Raw genomic sequence first — 17365 nt, forward strand, 5'->3', positions numbered from 1 at the left:
TACATCATGTTTGTTAAAACTGATAGTTTTGTCTTTGTCAATAGCTTGTATAACAGTTTCCATCTCTTGAGCAATCAAGAGCATCTTGCAGAACATGGGATCTCAGTGGAGTTGATTGTGAGTGTTGTATTAGCCTACATGATCCACAATGGCTGAAACTTGTCACAGTGAGGAAGGACAGATGGACTGGAGTTACCTGTTTAAATGAGTTTCTTTTAGATACTGCCAAACAGAGCCCATTGGAGGTTAAACTTTTGTGGGCCAGTAGAAGCCTGTTGGCATTTATCTGCCTGAAGGGTGACACAGCTGGCACTGATGGCTTAATAAATATTTCTTGTTTCTGGTTGTTAAGAATAACTTTTCCGTGCTTGCAAAATGGAGTGGCAGGGAGGCAATGTGCCTTGACAAACACTTCGGTTGAAGCCTAAACTGCTGCCCTCTTCAGTTTCAGTTCTTTGCCTCTTTTTCCTGCCCCAGTATTGCGCCCCATTTACTTGTGTTGGTTCAAGGATTCATGCAGCTGCTGAGCAAACCAGCTTGTGGAGCTGATTTTGTTGAAAACTTGTATTTAAAAACTAAGTGTGTTTATTTTCTGGGCTGTTCAGACAGACTTTATTTTTTTTTTCTGACCTATTTTGATTAACAGAATCATAACACTTAAGCCCTCATAGCAGAGAAGGCTGAATAGAGGCAGAAGTGAGTGATCAGGGGCCACTGATACAGCAGACAGATGATATCTTTTCCAGGCAAAACTGACACTAAATAGCATTTGAGGAAGGTAGTCAAACTGATGGTAGCATTTGCTGCAAGTTCTCTCTCTAAATTTAAATATCCTTTAATGATACAGTACTTCAGCATATGGAATAACAACATGATGCTAATTTTAAAAAAGTGATAAGGTATTTTTTGATTAAAAATAGGTTGAACTGCACTATAAACTTAAAATACAACATTTCTATAATGTAGAATAGTAAAAAACACAGTTCAGTTTACTCCCATCTATTTCTCTATGACTAGTTCTGTAAAAGACTCAATATGCTGTAGCTGGTTTTGTAATAAAACGTTACTAATGAACTATGTTGATCTTTCCTGTGGTGGTGTATTTCAGAGCTAGAGATTTGTTGTTAATTGGTCTGGTTTGGTGTCTGAAATACCCAAGCTGTCAGTGGCCTTGGGAATATTTTTCTTCCCATGGAAATGAGAATGTGCTATTTTACATAGATAAGTTAGGAAGAAAACCATGTGTTGTCTTGCTTTAGAAAATCCAGAGAGTAGCAAGCAAGCAAGCAACCACAAAACTTCTAGGTGTATTTTTAGTGTGTCTGCTGATGGCCCAGGTAAAAAGTGCTTTGAGGTGCTGGGAGTGTCATTCTTCCCCTGCCCCTGCAGCTTGCATAATTTGATGTGGAAATAGCAGCTCTGAAATCGCAGCAGTAAATAACTTTTCTTACTTAGCCCAAGTGAGTAGTATTGTTTCTTGACCATAGTGTTTTCATGAGTCTTTCTGTGCTGCTAAGAAAAGGTTGGTATAAATGGAGGAGACAGGTCTGACAGATTACAACATTGCTTTATGGTTAACATTGGAGTCAGTTGTTTTGAAGGCTGGCAATATGTTTATTGATAGTTTATTTTCAGGTGCTTGAGAATTGTAATAAAAGTCTATTTGAAACTGATTCCTCCAGAAAGGTTTAGGATAGATTTATAGAGAATATTGTCTTGGTTTGCATTTAGGGTGCATGAAGTAAAGTGTGTTTCCAGGAGTTTCCAAGTAATATATTGTAGTGTAGCATAGATGAAAAATCTGTAGCTGCAGTTGAACAGTCATTTCATTGTATCGTGCTATGTAAAATCGTGTAACATAAGATAATTTGATTTATTTTTTTCATGAGGTTTTGGAAAGTTGACAACTTTGTGTCTAAGCTTAATAAAAAAAAATAAATCAATGCATTATCTTCCTTGTTTGTTTGTTTTCTAGCAAGTATTGAATTTTTTGCAGGCTTATGGGAAGATCGTGTTAATCTCTTCTGTTGCCAAAATTCTGCTTTTTGAGTTGAACATGAAAGTTGTCCTAAATTCTGCTGCCTGATCAAAACAATTCTTTTAGTGTGAGAAGAAGCTTAGAAGGGTGTGGTGGTGGGTGATTTGATTTGTTATTGCTGTTGTTTTGTGGGGTTTGTTTTGGTTTTTCTTGTTTGAAACTAAACCACAAGTTTTGTAGATGCTTCAAGAAGTTCAATGATGGCTTCAGATAGGGTTTAATAGATAATAATTTCTCCATTAGTAAGATTGCGTATGCTGAGTCTAAGAGACCTGTGTGCTGTCTGCATCTGATAACAGCTTCCAGCTAAAGAGCATGTTTGCCACTCCAGGGCAAACTGATGTATAAAGCCAGTGCCTGTTTGTGGTGAGAGCCACGCCATTGGTCTGAGTGCCTAACAAATCCTTTCTGCTTTATGGTTGTGCACAGGAAGCCACAGTTGTGGATGGGATCATCAAGCTGATCTGTGTTTCAGAAAACAATCACAAAGAGAGCTTTTATTTATCGTTAGTCAGTTTAATCCAGTTTATAGGCAGTGTTGAGGTGAGAATAAAGAGTTGGGAAAGGTGAGATGATTGTGAGATGCCATCACTGCTGAAGAAATTACACAGGCAAGTATCTTATAGTATTGAATCTAAATGAATAAGTATGATCTCTGAAATGACAGTTCATAAAGCCAGCTCAGATGCGTGTTTTGAGCTTACCAGTGCATTCAGAGAACTTGGTGGAAGCGCATCACTGTTCACAGTGAGGTAGAAGAGGTTGAGAAACAGCATGGTGTAGTTCATGGAGCAGGGTCATGCAGTTAAACACATGGTTTTAGAAATCAAGGTTCTGAGAAGTGAATGTGAAAGCATTCGTGTTTGGCTTTATGGGAGGTAGAAGTAGTACTTCCCAGCTACCTGCCCCATCTGAGTTATTTTATTCCTTTGTTACTCTTTCATTACTCCAGGCAGCAAGCCCCATGATTTTATTGCTCAGTTTGCATCAGGTGTCACATGTGGTTTCCCTGTTGGGTTTTATATTATCCCGCATCCTCCCCCTCCCTATCCTCCCCTACCCTGCCCCTTCATTGGAACTGTTGGTCAAGAGTGCTCTGAAGTGCAGTATTGTACCAGTGTATGCATAAATTTAAAAGATCTAAATAACCTTTTGAGCATAGATTAATTCACAGTAAAAGAACTGAGAAGTTACACTGCACACAGTATATTTTAGTTAAGGAATATTTCCAAACAAATCCTGAGTAGAGGGAAGGTAATATAACATTGTTAGTTTAAAATATTGTGTAACATTAAGCACAACTCGAAACTAATAGCATCCTTTTAAAAGGGCAGAGCCCCTCATTTGTTCTCCCATGCTTTTCAGCATGAAAATTTTCATTAGATTTTTTTCCCCCCTGAAATTTGGCACTGTAGCCAGAGGCGCTTAAATATAGTCTTTGACAGCAGTATGACTGCTTGAATAGACTGCCTAATTTAGAGAATTATCTGTGTGCTTGTCTGTCACTGATGGATATTGCCAAAAATGATCGAAGAAAAATAGGACATTGTCTTTAAATAAGGCGCTTTCTATGCTCTGTAGGCAAAACAGAAACAATTTGGGCTGAAATTTTTCTACACTTCTTTCTCTTGTGAATTCTAGGTGTATTATAGATGCTTTGGCTGCTGAAAGTAAGCATTGGCTAATTTAAGATTATAGGCATGAAGTGTTTTACAACTTCCTGTAAAGAATGTAGATCTTGTACATCATTATGAAATGCTCAGCAGTTTATTTGGAACACAAATGTATCTGCTCTAGGTCATTGCCATTTTTTGTTGTTTTTCATTTCCAGCTATGCAAGCACGACTAAAAAAATGAAAAGAATAGCTGTATATTTGCTTTTATTTTCCTGTAGGGTCTTTTTAAATCACTGCTCAGGAGGGTTCAGTGCGTCTCATTCCCAGTACCGTAGTTCAAGCACCTTATTGCTCAAGAAGAAGTGTTGGTTTTGTTTTTGTTATCCTTGATGGTGGTCTGTTTAGATTACACTGATCTCTCATTAGTGTGGGCTGGCTGGGTTAAGAGCAGCTTTGGACCCAGGGTACTAAGCCTTTGCATTTAAGTGTGACACATGCATCTCCTTGCTTGCCCTGGCACCAGGGTGATTGCCCAGTTTGGAACGAGACTGCCTGTGGCTGTACCAGGTTGACACTAGCATCTCTTGGGATGTCTCACCTTACTTCCAGTGTTTCCTCTTCCGCAAGGAGAGTTATGATGAGGTTTCCCTTATTAGTGTTATGCCAGGTAAGGCCTGACAGGGTTAGCTGAGGAAATCATTCTGCACTCTGGGAGATGAGCTCTTGCTGGAAACAGAGTAACTGCTTTAGAGTTATGCTTGCTTTCTTGTATCTATTTTGGAGATGAGATAATCTGCACATAAATAGCTGAGTTGGCTGCTACATAGTTTCTTTCTTTTGGGTAAAAGTTCTTGGGATTGAGATCTTTAGCAGTTAGTGTCTGTAGGCCCTTCATCTGAAGAGGATGAAAAAATGGGAAAGAAAAAGATGTTAAAACAATAGAATCAGCTAACAGTATTCAGAAGGGGAAATGGGGACAGGGAAGTGGGAGATGGCCTGGGGGCTCTCAGAATCAAATCATTGCACTAAGACAATCCAGTATCATGTTTTTATTTATTAAATAGAAACTGCATGATGTTATGCCTGTCTTCTTAAGACAGGCCATAAAGTATTCTTAGACAGATGGGATTTAGCTTGTGCCACTTATGCTGCTGTAGGGAATATTCTGAAACTTTATATGGGAAGTTAACTAGTTCTGAGAAATTGATCTTAACATTCACTAGCTCTGCAATCCTAGCTGCAAACCGCATAAAACATCTTTTAAGGCAAATAGATAGGGTTTTCTTGTAACAACCTGTGTAGTCTGTTACAGCTCAGAGTACTTGCAAATATGAACAGCAGAAATGATGGAAGAAAGTGATTTGGGAAAAATTGTTCTTACACCTAGGTACTAGTGCAGGTGGATCAATAGTAGGTTGGAGACAGCATCTACAATCCTGAATTTACCCCCAGAGATTAGTTTTTGTTGCTGTTTCCCTGAAGTCTTAATTCTCCAAACTGCCTTTACTTTCAGGGATGGAGATAGTGTCCAGCACCCTTCTGTAGGAGTAATCTTTCTGAGTCCTTTTTGTTTTGGCTCTCCCAGCCCTGACCAGCATGAGCTGTCCTTGTCTGGGAAACTTCTTATCCTATTTTCTCAGGTTTAGTTTCTTAAATGTATAGTTTTGGAGGCAACCTTTGAATTGACGACATTAGCCAAATGCCACTGACAATTTCTGTAGTCCTAATGTGAAGATTAGAGATCGATTGCACTGTGAGAATTAACTCTGCCTGCTAGGAATATGCTGTTCTCTTCCTGCCACCTTCCCCACCACCCCCCTTCTGTCTTGTGTTTGCTTGTTCCCCCCCCTTCTGAGATTAAGGACAGAAAAACAATTGCCTCTTACCACAGTACATGTGTTAATAATAGTGTAATTCTCCTTTGGTGTTGTTGCCTACAAATCTGGAGAGGGGCTTTTGCAATGACCTGTAGTGACAGGGCAAGGGGGGAATGGCATTAGATTCTCATTTCAAATCTAAAAGCCCAAAGTTTTTCTTACAAAATATTGTTTAATGTCTTGCATAAGACAGAGAGGACATTGAGATGAGATATAAGGCAGAAGTTCTTCCCTGTGAGGGTGCTGAGGCCCTGGCACAGGTTGCCCAGAGAAGCTGTGGCTGTCCCACCCCTAGCAGTGTTCTAGGCCAGGCTGGATGGGGCTTGGAGCAACCAGGTCTATTGGAAGGCGTCCCTGTCCGTGGCAGGGGGTTGGAATTGGATGAGCTTTAAGGTCCCTTCCAACCCAAACTGTCCTAAACATACAAATATGGATCATTAGGTTTAAAAATCTGCTGCTCAGATTCAGAATTCATTAATCTTGAAAAATCCCTGAAATTTATTAATGTTTTACAAACATGCATCCAGGACACTTTGGTTTTTCCTTATCTGTAATTTTTCTTTAACTAATACACACATATATTTCCTTCCCACTCAGTGCTTTCTCTTAATACGGACTTGGCATGTAAGAGGCCATTTCTAATTTTATACAAAATTTGACTTAATGTACTATGTGTATCCCACTGACTGTTGCTCATTAACATTATTACTTTACCTAGAAGAACTTTTTCTTGCTATAACTTGCTAAAAACAACAATGCATCTTTTAATTCTCTGTGTTTCGTTACTTGGTGCCTTGAAGGTTAAATTGTTGTTTATGTTGTGCCCCAGATAGCAGTTTGAAACTAGCACAAGAGGAAAGTGTTCTTGTAAGTCCCATTTGTTTTTAGATAAATGACCTGACTGTGCATAAGTTATGTTGTTTTAAAAAAAAGTTTTTACCTTCTTGTGAGATATTATTTTACTCATCATTTTAATACAGCAGGTAACAATGATGTTCATTACTGAAAAATGGAATAGGTTGGATTTGTTTGTTTAATGTGGATATGTTTCAGGTCTTAAATCCTTGCTTGCGGGGTCTTCTGGGAACTGCATTTCAGTTGTATGAAAGAAAGATGGGAATTCTGTTTGTTTTGTTGGTTTTAATCTAATTATGTATGATTTCCACATGGACCTGATTTTGATGAGCAGGGCTTATCTGGCAATTTAATTTTGGTTAAGAAAGCTTTTTTTTTTTATGCCTGAGTCATTTGTTATTCTTCAGGAAACTAGAATAAGAGGGGCTATGGTTGATGCTGTATTGGAGTAAGTAACATAATCTATACTTTGTTTTTATGGGATTCAGTAGTGTCAGCTGAGCTTTCGTTTATCTTTTGCGTTCATTGGTACTTTGTCCGTGTCTTTTGGCTGGACCATAACTGAAGTGATTTTGATGTTCTGTTTTGTATTACTTAAACAGAAATTCTGTCTTTCTGTTATTTAATGATACTTACTCGATTTCCAATTTATGTCCAGTAACTGGGATGTTTTTCCATATTTTTGCTTTGCTTAGGTTAGCATATAATATAATATAATATGCATTTCCTGCACTACATAATGCTTTGATGCTGTTCTCTAATCAATACTGTAGTGTACTTTGATTCAGCAATTGTCTTCACTGTGTGCTCCAACATGAATGGTGGAGGATATTTTTAATCTATATTTTTTATCTCTTGTAACCACTGGTGCTGTGGCAAATGAGACAGAGGTTGGTTCAACTTGCTGCCTTGAGGCATGGAAGCAGAGCAATTGTGTTTTAATACTGCTCTAGATTTACCTCCCTCTGATTGTTCTTTGTCCCTCCCCTCTGCCTAGTTATGTGCTTAAGGCATTAGGTGAAGCTTATTTTTATACTTTTTTTCCTTGAAGGGTATTTGCCATCATTTGGGGTGGCAGTTCTGCCATTTGTTTGTTAATTCATTCTCATTTCAAATCTAAAAACCCAACAGTTTTTCTTACAAAATACTGTTTAATGCCTTGCATAAAAATGGGTGTCAGGCTCTCACAGACTATTACGTTTTGTTCAGTGTAAATGAACATGTATGGAGAATAAACAGGTTTATAATTGATTCCCCCCCCGCATCAACATAAAGTCTGATAGAACGCAAATTTGACTTCTACAAAACTGCTGAAAATAGAGCTCTGCCTACAGCAGCAAAGAGCTTTCAATAACTTGGATAAAACTGTACACATGGCTGCTGGGTAGCTGTGGTGAGGGGCAGGGGAGAAAGCACTGGGCATTTGACTCCAGCCTGAAGAAGACACCTTAGTTTGTCTTTACCTACCTTGATGATTAGAAGGTGTGTAACTCTTTGAGGAATCTGTACAGGTTGGATCAATGGGCTGTGCCCAATTGTATGAGGTTCAACAAGGCAAGTGCTGGGTCCTGCATTTGGGCCACAACAACCCCATGCAATGCTTCAGGCTTGGGGAAGAGTGGCTGGAAAGCTGCTTGGTTGAAAAGAACCTGGGGTTGCTGGTCAACAGCTAGCTGAACATAAGCCAGCTTGTGCCCAGGCAGCCAAGAAGGCCAATGGCATCCTGGCCTATATCAGCACTAGTGTGGTCAGCAGGGCCAAGAAAGCAATCATCCTTATATACTGGGCACTGGCGAGGCTGCACCTCAAATACTGTGTTCAGTTCTGGGCCCCTCACTGCGAGAGAGACATTGAGGTGCTGGAGCAGGTCCAGAGAAGGGCATTGGAGCTGGTGAAGAGTCTTGAGCACCAGTCTGATAAGGAACAGCTGAGGGAGCTGGGGGGTTTAGTCTGGAGAAGAGAAGGCTCAGGGGAGACCTTATTCCTCTCTACAATTACCTGAAAACAAGATGGAACCAGAAGGTGGCTGGTCTCTTCTCCCAAGTGACAACTTACAGGACAAGAGGGAACAGCCCCAAATTGTGCCAGGGGAGGTTTAGATTGGATATTAGGAAAATTTCTTCACTGAAAGGGTGCTCAGGCATTGGAACAGGCTGCCCAGGGCAGTGCTGGAATCATCATCCCTGGAAGTGTTCACAAACCATGTAGACAAGGCCCTCAGTGACATGCTTTAGTGGTGGAGTTGGCAGTTGTGTGGGGTAAGAGTTGGATTTGGTGATCTTAAAGCTCTTTTCCAACCTGGTTGATTCTGTGTTTCTGTGCTCAAATCGATTATGATTGTTTGAGAATGTATTAACCTTGGGCGATTCAGCATTTCAGCCTTTCAGTCCACAATGGCTATCGTGAATGCTATTTTGAGCTATTCAGTGAAATACTGTGGATTGTTATAGTACAGCTCTTGAGAGGAAGCCAGTCTTGGATGTTGTGGTTTTGTTTCAGGATGCTGTCAAAATAGTCACTGCCAGCATAGTCACAGCATACGGTCATGGAGCTTGAAAAATGCTGCGCAGATTGGCATATTCTAGCAATACATTTGGATTATAATGTAAAAATACAGCCATGTTGCCAACAGTCCTGTAACATTAAAATGAAGCACTTGGTACTAAGAGGGTGATCAGTAAAAGCTGGTATCAGTGTTCTGTGTGCAGTCAACTGCACAGTTTGGGGTTTTGTAGGATACTTGGGAAAAGAGCAAGTTGTCTTATTCTGGCTTATTCAAAACTCTTTTTATCTGGATTCTAGAACTTTCTGACACTTGAGTGGTTGGATAGGAGGACTGTACTTTGGGGTACCTCTCTGCCTTTGAAATCAACTCCAGAAGTCTATTCAAGGAGTTGATATCTTGCTGAAGAAGACCCCTTCTGCAAGGAGGGGAAGGTTTGTCTACCAGAAGCAGAACTGTACAGAATTTGATTTATGAGACTGCAAGGATTCCAGTGTGTATCTTTGCAGTGGTAATCTAAATTTATAGAATCATAGACTGGTTTGGGTTGGAAAGAACCTCAAGATCACCTCCAAGATCAACCTCACTCCCTGCCATGGGTGGGGACATCTCGCACTAGAGCATATCACCCAAGGTTCTGTCCAACCTGACCTTGAACGCTGCCAGGAATGGAGCATTTACTGCTTCTTTGGGCAGCCTGTGCCAGTGCCTCACCACCCTCACAGGGAAGAACTTCTTCCTTATATCTAATGTGAACTTCCCCTGTTTCAGTTTGAACTCATCACCTCTTGTCCTAATGTTACAGCCCTTGATGAAGAGTCCTTTTTAGATCAATTAGGTATCTTTCTGTATAGAGGCATTAGAAGTGCTTAAAGCAAATATGAAGGGTCTCACTGATTTGTAATTAAAATCCTGGTGTCTATGACTCAAGTATATATTACTTATTTTCTTTGGATTGGGGTTGGATTGCAAGTGTTTTAGTGAAAGGAATTAAAGGAATTCAGTATGAAAGGTATTACATGAATTTCTCTATCCTACCTAACTTCACTCTAACCTGCTCAGTAAGCAGTGGTGTCAGAGACAGTAAGGTTAACATCACATTGCCTTTTGCAGGATAATCATGGGTCAAACCGGAAAAAAATCTGAGAAAGGACCAATTTGTTGGCGAAAACGTGTGAAATCAGAATACATGAGACTGAGGCAGCTCAAGAGGTTCCGACGTGCAGATGAAGTAAAGGTATTGTCACCTTTTGGCTCTGTTTGCTTGAAAAATGATACAAAACCTGATCTTTTGAAGTTTGAGTTGTCCTGCAGTTAACACCTACACTAACAGTTTTGCTAGATAATTTGTTAACATTCTGAAAGCTTGTTTTAACTCTGATCTTATAAACAGGTATGATACATTCATATGTGATGGAATCAGGCATGCTAAGTGTCAGAAAAGATGGTGGAGAGCAAGTACGGCAACTTCTTTATCCACATATTCTTTCTAATTCCATTTTGAATTTAATTCCATGCTAAACCTGTAGGTCTCTAACATGAAAACATGGGTTGAGTCAAAGATAGGGATGGTGGCATTTCAATGAAATTTGGACATCTTGAGTTTTGGCCACTTTTTGCATCCTATCTAGTTTTATTCATTGTTTTAGTAAATGTTATAATTCCTTAAGATGCTAGCAGCTGAATTTGGAGTCTTTGATTTACTTGTAACGTTTACAATTGTGATTAATTTTTAGAGTATGTTTAATTCTAATCGTCAGAAGATCCTGGAAAGAACAGAAATCTTAAATCAAGAATGGAAACAACGTAGGATACAGCCTGTTCACATCATGACTTCTGTGAGCTCATTGCGCGGGACCAGGGAGGTTGGTTAACATGTGTTGTGGTAATCCCACTTACAAGGTTGTTAACACGTTTTTGGTTTATTACTGGAAAGTTGCCTCTTTATTATGTTTTCCAGCATGGCATGACTTGGCAGCTAAATATTTTTTGTATGAGTCTCTTAAAGAATTTGTTATTTACTTCAATCATATGACTCCTGGAAAGCAATAAATATGTAGTAGGTTACCTAGCTTGGATTAATACACACAAGTGAAACTTCTTTATTTCTGGTAATGCTCAGATCTTACTGCAGCATCCTTTAATCAAACTGATTAATTGCCTTACTGATACTGGGAGTTTAATCTTGCTCATATTGGAGTTGACCCCCAATAGAACAAATGAGTATTTAGTTTAGTTCTTATTGAGCTAAAACACATGAAAGCTGTGAAACATACCCACATGACAAAATCTTCTTTTTATTAAAGTAATTTAACCACAGAGGTTCTGAAAGTAGTTAGTTGAGTTGATGCACCCTTGTGTTGCACAAGCAGACTGGGCATCAGATTTATGAAATCCACTTCCATTATGGTGATGCAGTTTGAGCACGTAAACTGGCTTTCATGTTGGTAGCCCGAGCAGTGGTTTAAGTGTACTGCAACTTTGTGTTCAGCCCAGGTTAATTTCTCATTAATTTCTCAGCTGCTCTTTAGGCACTTCTCCAAACTAAGCTGGTTTGATGTTTCATGTGTAATAATCTGAAAAGCTAACTTAGTTCAATAGGATGAGAATGAAAAGATTTTACTGTGAACAGGGTAAAAAAAAAACCCTCATAAACCTAAACCAAACCACTTTCTCTTCAAGGAAATTTGTCAGATTTTCCGAAAGTTTTATTGAGGAACTGAGGGCGTGTGTGTGTCACAGAGGTGCATTTGTGTGCATGCGTGATTAAATGCAAACAGGCAATGACCTTCGCTGAAGTGTTTTCTTTTAAACATGATTGAATATGCAACTAGTCATGTACAGCTTACCTATTATATAACACTATAGGATCAGAATGTCTGACAATTGAGGGTATATATCAGGTGTATATAGGGTATATATCCAGTTTTCACTTTTTTTTTTGGTGTGTGTTACTGGATGATCATTCCTTACCATTCCTCTTTATTTTCTTTGTTGTTTAGCTTGATTCACTATTATTTTATGTTAATTTCCTGCCTGAATTGATTTCCTGCCTGAATTGCTAGAGCACGCTAATTACTGCATTCACATCCAGGCTCTGTCTCACGAATTGGAACTCCACTGCTTGATTTAGGATTGCCATAATTTATAGTGAGAGAAGTGAGACAAAAAAAGAATAAAAAATGGTGGGGGATTAAAAAAATTCCTTTAATAATCTTTTTTCTTAATATGCTGAATTTCTTCAGAGTTGCAGAGGCCACTGGCTAGAAGTTTAGTGACCTGATAGAAAGGTTTTGTGAGAGCCTCCATGTGTTTGGTGATGCCTGCAGGACATCACTGGTGACATAGGTTTTTGCCAGTGGATAGTCCAGTCAGCATCAGCCAGACACCATAACATGTTCTGTGCTAACCTCATAAGCATTAAGCTGAATTCTATCCCAAAACAATGGGGCAATGTGACTGAGGCTTGCTACCAAACAATCATTTTGACATAGGTCATTTGTCAGGCTGAGACTTCCAGTTCCAAAGATAAAAGCAATAATTGTTTTAGTTTGTATTTTCCTTTTAAAAATACATGAAAATTATGCTAGATGGCTGCTAGCTAAAAAATTAAACATTAACCTGAAATGGAAATAAAGCACTAGCATAGGACAGTATCTTGAGTATTGGTATCCACAGCAAAAATCTAATTTCATGTGCTGCAGATTAAAAAAGAAATAAATCTGGCTTGTGTCATTCTACCGGGGTACTGTCTCTGTATACTGTTTGTTACATTACTTTGTGTATTTCTTTAGAAATGTGAAGCTCTGTTCATCTTTCCCTTCTGGAAAGGAGAAAGATCTTTTGTCTCCACTTCCTTTTTTCCTTTCAGGTAGCTATGATAGCTGTTCTAAACTTTGTTTACCTACCTCCAAATCCTCTTTGTTGTACTTTCTCTAGCTTTGTATGTTCTTGTCTGCTTTTGTTTGTAACTTTTCTTGCAGAGTTCTCCATACTGCTGTCCAAGTACTTGAGAAAAGTTGATCTGTATCTGTTAGCTGTTGAATAGATGCAAGAATAACCTAGAAGCTGTCTGTGTTTCTATGACATGTTTATCTTTTGGAGGCTATACAACCTCTGAATCTAAATAAAAGTCAAGTCCTAGAGCTGAAAAAAATCATTGGCATATCCAGAGTTGCATATTAAGAGTTAATTTTCATTTTTCCTTGGTAAACGGTGAGCATAATCGAACGCTTGATGTTAAGATAAACAGGCATAATGGGGAAACAGGGCAGGTGTTAAGACATGGAGACTTTATTTCCATAGAAATCTTGCTAGCGTTAAAGTAAAATTTAAATTTTTTAAGCCCATAAATAATAAGTGATTTCTGCAGTGTATTGTTCTGGAGCCAGGGGAATTCAGTTGCTTCTCTGGTGGCTTGAGTAAATACTCTTAACATTGGTGAGAGTATTAGCAGCAACAGGTGCTAAATCTGTTTGAAGAAACCAAAGATAATTTGTATTGCAGGTTGAATGCTCTGAATAAAACATTATCACAGCCACTTATTAGTAAGTGGGGAAAAAAAACCTGTGATCTATTAACAAAGGTATTGACACAGAAATAATTATTGCGTCTCTTTTCCTGCTAAATCTATTCTTACTGTTATACCCTAAAACTCTGATGCATTTTTCAAAGGCTGATATGGCTGATTTTGACAAACACTTTGAATTTTGTACAATATAGAGCGGTGTACTGTGATATTATTTTTCTGTTTCTTTCAGTTTCTATTGTTGCTATGTAAGTGTAACTTCACCCTCTTTTTTTTTTTCAGTGCTCTGTTACCAGCGATATAGATTTTCCAAAACAAGTCATCCCATTGAAGACTCTCAATGCTGTTGCTTCTGTGCCTATAATGTATTCTTGGTCTCCCCTTCAACAGAATTTTATGGTAAGTTTATAAAGTTCTGGGAGGAGAAATGTATAGAAGAAATAAACCAGCAAAAATCTGTTGCTAGTTAAGCTCCTTCTTTTCTGTATTGGTAATAGGCAGTAGTAATTAGAAATAGGGCCCTCAATACAATAACAAAACCAAGTAACTTAGATGGCAAATTCAGTTCTCAGTGAACTGAATAATGTCTAAAACCTTGCTGTAACAAGCACCCTAAGTTTATTGAATTCATCTGACCAGTTCTTTGTGGCAGTTAACAAATGTAGATGTATTTAGAAGCATACAATTAGTGTAATGAGAAATGTTTTCTGTGCGAAATGCATGTGTTTATGCAATCAACCTGCAGCAGAACAGTAATTCTTATGGAATAAAGAGAACTTAATCCTGAAATAGGCTCCCCACAATAATGGTCATTCTTGCATAGCAACTGAGTATAGCCTTTTCTTCTGATTAGCTTCACTGTGTGTAGAAGCCGTAATGTTAGATTTCTCATGTAGGCATTTGACTTGTTTGAAAAGCTTAGCTTATTACAAATCTTTGTCACAGCATTTTATATATGATCACCTTTGCTGACAGGTTATTATGATAATAGCAAAGTGATTTAAATAACCTGTTTTATCAGCATATGTACAGAGTTCCTCCACACATTTTTCTACTTGCTTTTATTTCATCAATGTTTGGATAGTTTGCACTACTGCAGAATCATGATCAGCAGGAACATTTACATTTATTTTCTTAACAATAGAAGGGGGTTCTGCAGTATTGGAGGGTACAACTGAGAATTGAGGTCCATAAATTCTAATGATAAAACATGGGAGTATTAATTCTTTTAGTCTATATACAGACACAAAAAAAAGTGACAGTGGAGTTCAGATTAAATTGTGAGGCATGTTTTTATGCTTGCTGTTTAGACAACTTGAATTTAGAGCCTTTTTGTATCATATTTTTCTTATCTCTGGCAAAGCAATGAAGGGGAGGTTTCCATTGCACATTACTGTGGAAGAGAACCAGGGCAGGGAGAATGAACTTATCATATGCAGGCTTCCCAAAGCTAAGTAGCTTAGTGTGGTTCAGTAGCAGAAGCTTTGTGGAAACACCCGGCTAACCTGCATGTTAGGTACTAGTTTCAGTATCTGGAGCTAGTCACCACTAGTATGTAAAATTGCTGAACAAAGATGAAGGTCTTGTTTTATTTATCGACTTAATGGTAAATATGCTAAAGCAGTGAAGCCAGTTAGTTAACTGTGAAAATAGCAACGCAGAAACGCTCAATTGAAAATGCAATTTAAAATGGTTTGATTCTGTTATTACTAGGTAGAGGATGAAACTGTTTTACATAACATTCCGTATATGGGAGATGAAGTGCTTGACCAGGATGGTACCTTTATTGAAGAACTGATCAAGAACTATGATGGGAAAGTGCATGGAGACAGAGGTGAGCCCAAACACTCAGGTATACTTATCACTTCTTCCTACATAAATAACTGTTGTTGGTGTTGCTTGTTAAGGCCTGATGCTTGATTATTACAGTAGTATCTCTAGAATCCCTATGTTGCATAAACATTGGATATAAGACTTCCTATTTAAATAAATAGTTTTGCATTTTTATAAGGCTGTGAAGTGGTATAGTAGCACTACAGGGAAATTAAACTCTTCAACTTTTCCCCATAACTATACAGTGGTTCATTGTCCCTGGCAGTGCTCAAGGCCAGGTTAGACGGGGCTTGGAGCAATATGGTCCAGTGGAAGGTGTCCCTGCGCATGTCAGGGGGTTGGAACTGGATGAGCCTTAAGGTCCTTTCCAGCCAAAACCATTTTGTGATCATAATGCCTAGATGCAACTTGGAGAAGTTCTTGGTCTTCAATTTTGTGCTCAGAGCTTTAGAATATAATAGTGTAATTTCTCTATGTGTATCCTGCCTAGCAGAACGTGGCAGGAGCAGTATGCAAAACTCTGATAGTGATATTTGCAAATGTGATTTAATAGAATAATCTCTTGTGGGTTTTGGTTTTGGGTTTTTTTTATTCCTTTAGGGAAATTACCAGCTATTTAAAAACCTCCTTTCAAAACCTTCTTTTCTATAAGTCAGTTTATAGAGCAAAGTTGTGTCTTTCTGTTGGTACACTATATATATGTATATATTCCTAGGTGTTGTTTACCTCTTCTGCGTGGGAGCTGGAGTACATGTGATTTTATTTGCCTGTTAGTTTGCTAAAGTCTAAGTGAAGTAGCAACCTTTCACTTGCTCTATGTGCCTGCTCAGAACTAGCTTATACAAACCTGAACTTAACAGTTGTAAAGGTTTCTCTGACTGCCGTTTCCTCCTTCACAGAAACATTGCCCACCACTTTCCTCCTCCCTAAATGTGGCATTGTTTCTTAAAATTAATTATATTCCTATTAATGCTGGAGTGACTGAGAGAACTGCGGTTTTGAGTATACGGTGTGCCACTCACGAAGGTTAAGCCTGAGGTTCAATAATAAATACTACTCAGTCCTGTAGCAGTCTTGTTAATGTCCTCAGGACAGCTGCTGCCTTTAAATTTTATGAGGAACATGAAATGTTTCATGGGGTTTTGCCTTTGGATATTTTTACAGATTTACTGATTGCTGACATCCCTGTCAGAACTGGTTATGTCAAAATGGTGACATGACTAGTAAATGTCTTCTACTATTGATTTATTATTGAGTCTAGCTTTACAATTGATTTTGTTTCACTGCCTTTGAGTCCCATATTAATGATGGCAATTACTGTTCTTATGGATCCTTCAAAACTATGTATCAAAAGTAGAAAGACTTTTTTCTTAGTCTCCCAATAACTACTATTGTGTGGCTGTCATTGAATGTAAATGCTGTGGGTATCTAATCCAAAGGCATTCCCACGCAGGAGTCAGAATTGTAAATTAGCTCTGTAATTGCACTTTTGGGAAAGAAATGTATACTAACCTGTGCATGTATATTAAAAGTTCTGTTTAAAACTTCCAAATTAAGTACCTGCTTGTTTTCATTGTCTACATAGGAATAAAACTATTAGTTATAGTTTGACATCCAACCCCAATCCGGGTTCAAAAGGATGGTGATAAGCACTGCATTTCCCTCATAGTTCCCGGTTATTTTTTGGAAATAACAATGGTCTGTCAACACTAACTATGATTTTTCTCTCTGCAGAAATGCCTTATTGTCTGTCTCTGCTGCCCTCTGAATTTCACAGCAGAATATAAGCTAATAAGCAGACATGCAGCATTATGTCTTTCAGTTTTCTCTTGAATTTTTTGTATTTAACTGTGTTCTTTTTTTATCACCTTGCCAGGGGGTGTGTAGTGGGGAACTGAATGCAATGGAACTACCAACCAAAAATATCTTTGGGGATTCCCTAGCTATCCATGTATAGCTTCATAGACTGTTCCATATATTTCCAGGCTGCCTTAACCCAACCGTGTTGGAACTGGGATTCTGGCATAACATCTCGGAAACAGTCTAGCTAGAAAGAAGATATTTCTTTATGCTTACTGAAGCACAGGGAGTCGGGAACAGAGAAATTTCAACATG

General features: G+C 38.5%; 1 protein-coding gene across 8 annotated transcripts in view; it reads left to right on the forward strand.

Moving 5' to 3' along the window:
• EZH2 (enhancer of zeste 2 polycomb repressive complex 2 subunit) overlaps positions 1-17365 on the forward strand; it is a 52379-nt gene that overhangs the window by 13030 nt on the left and 21984 nt on the right. For 3 of the 8 annotated variants that reach the window (XM_062625341.1, XM_062625340.1, XM_062625344.1), the window contains exons 2-5: positions 10003-10126; positions 10626-10754; positions 13700-13816; positions 15131-15269. In XM_062625341.1, the coding sequence (XP_062481325.1) occupies positions 10003-10126; positions 10626-10754; positions 13700-13816; positions 15131-15269 (509 nt within the window). Of the gene's footprint in view, positions 1-10002; positions 10127-10625; positions 10755-12658; positions 12761-13699; positions 13817-15130; positions 15270-17365 lie in introns of those variants that run through there. The other 5 variants (XM_062625346.1, XM_062625342.1, XM_062625343.1 and 2 more) reach the window with 4 other exon arrangements.

This window comes from Pezoporus occidentalis, unplaced genomic scaffold, assembly GCF_034315485.1.
Source record: "Pezoporus occidentalis ecotype Australia unplaced genomic scaffold, CSIRO_AGI_Poc_V1 ctg28, whole genome shotgun sequence".
Lineage (NCBI taxonomy): Eukaryota > Metazoa > Chordata > Aves > Psittaciformes > Psittacidae > Pezoporus > Pezoporus occidentalis.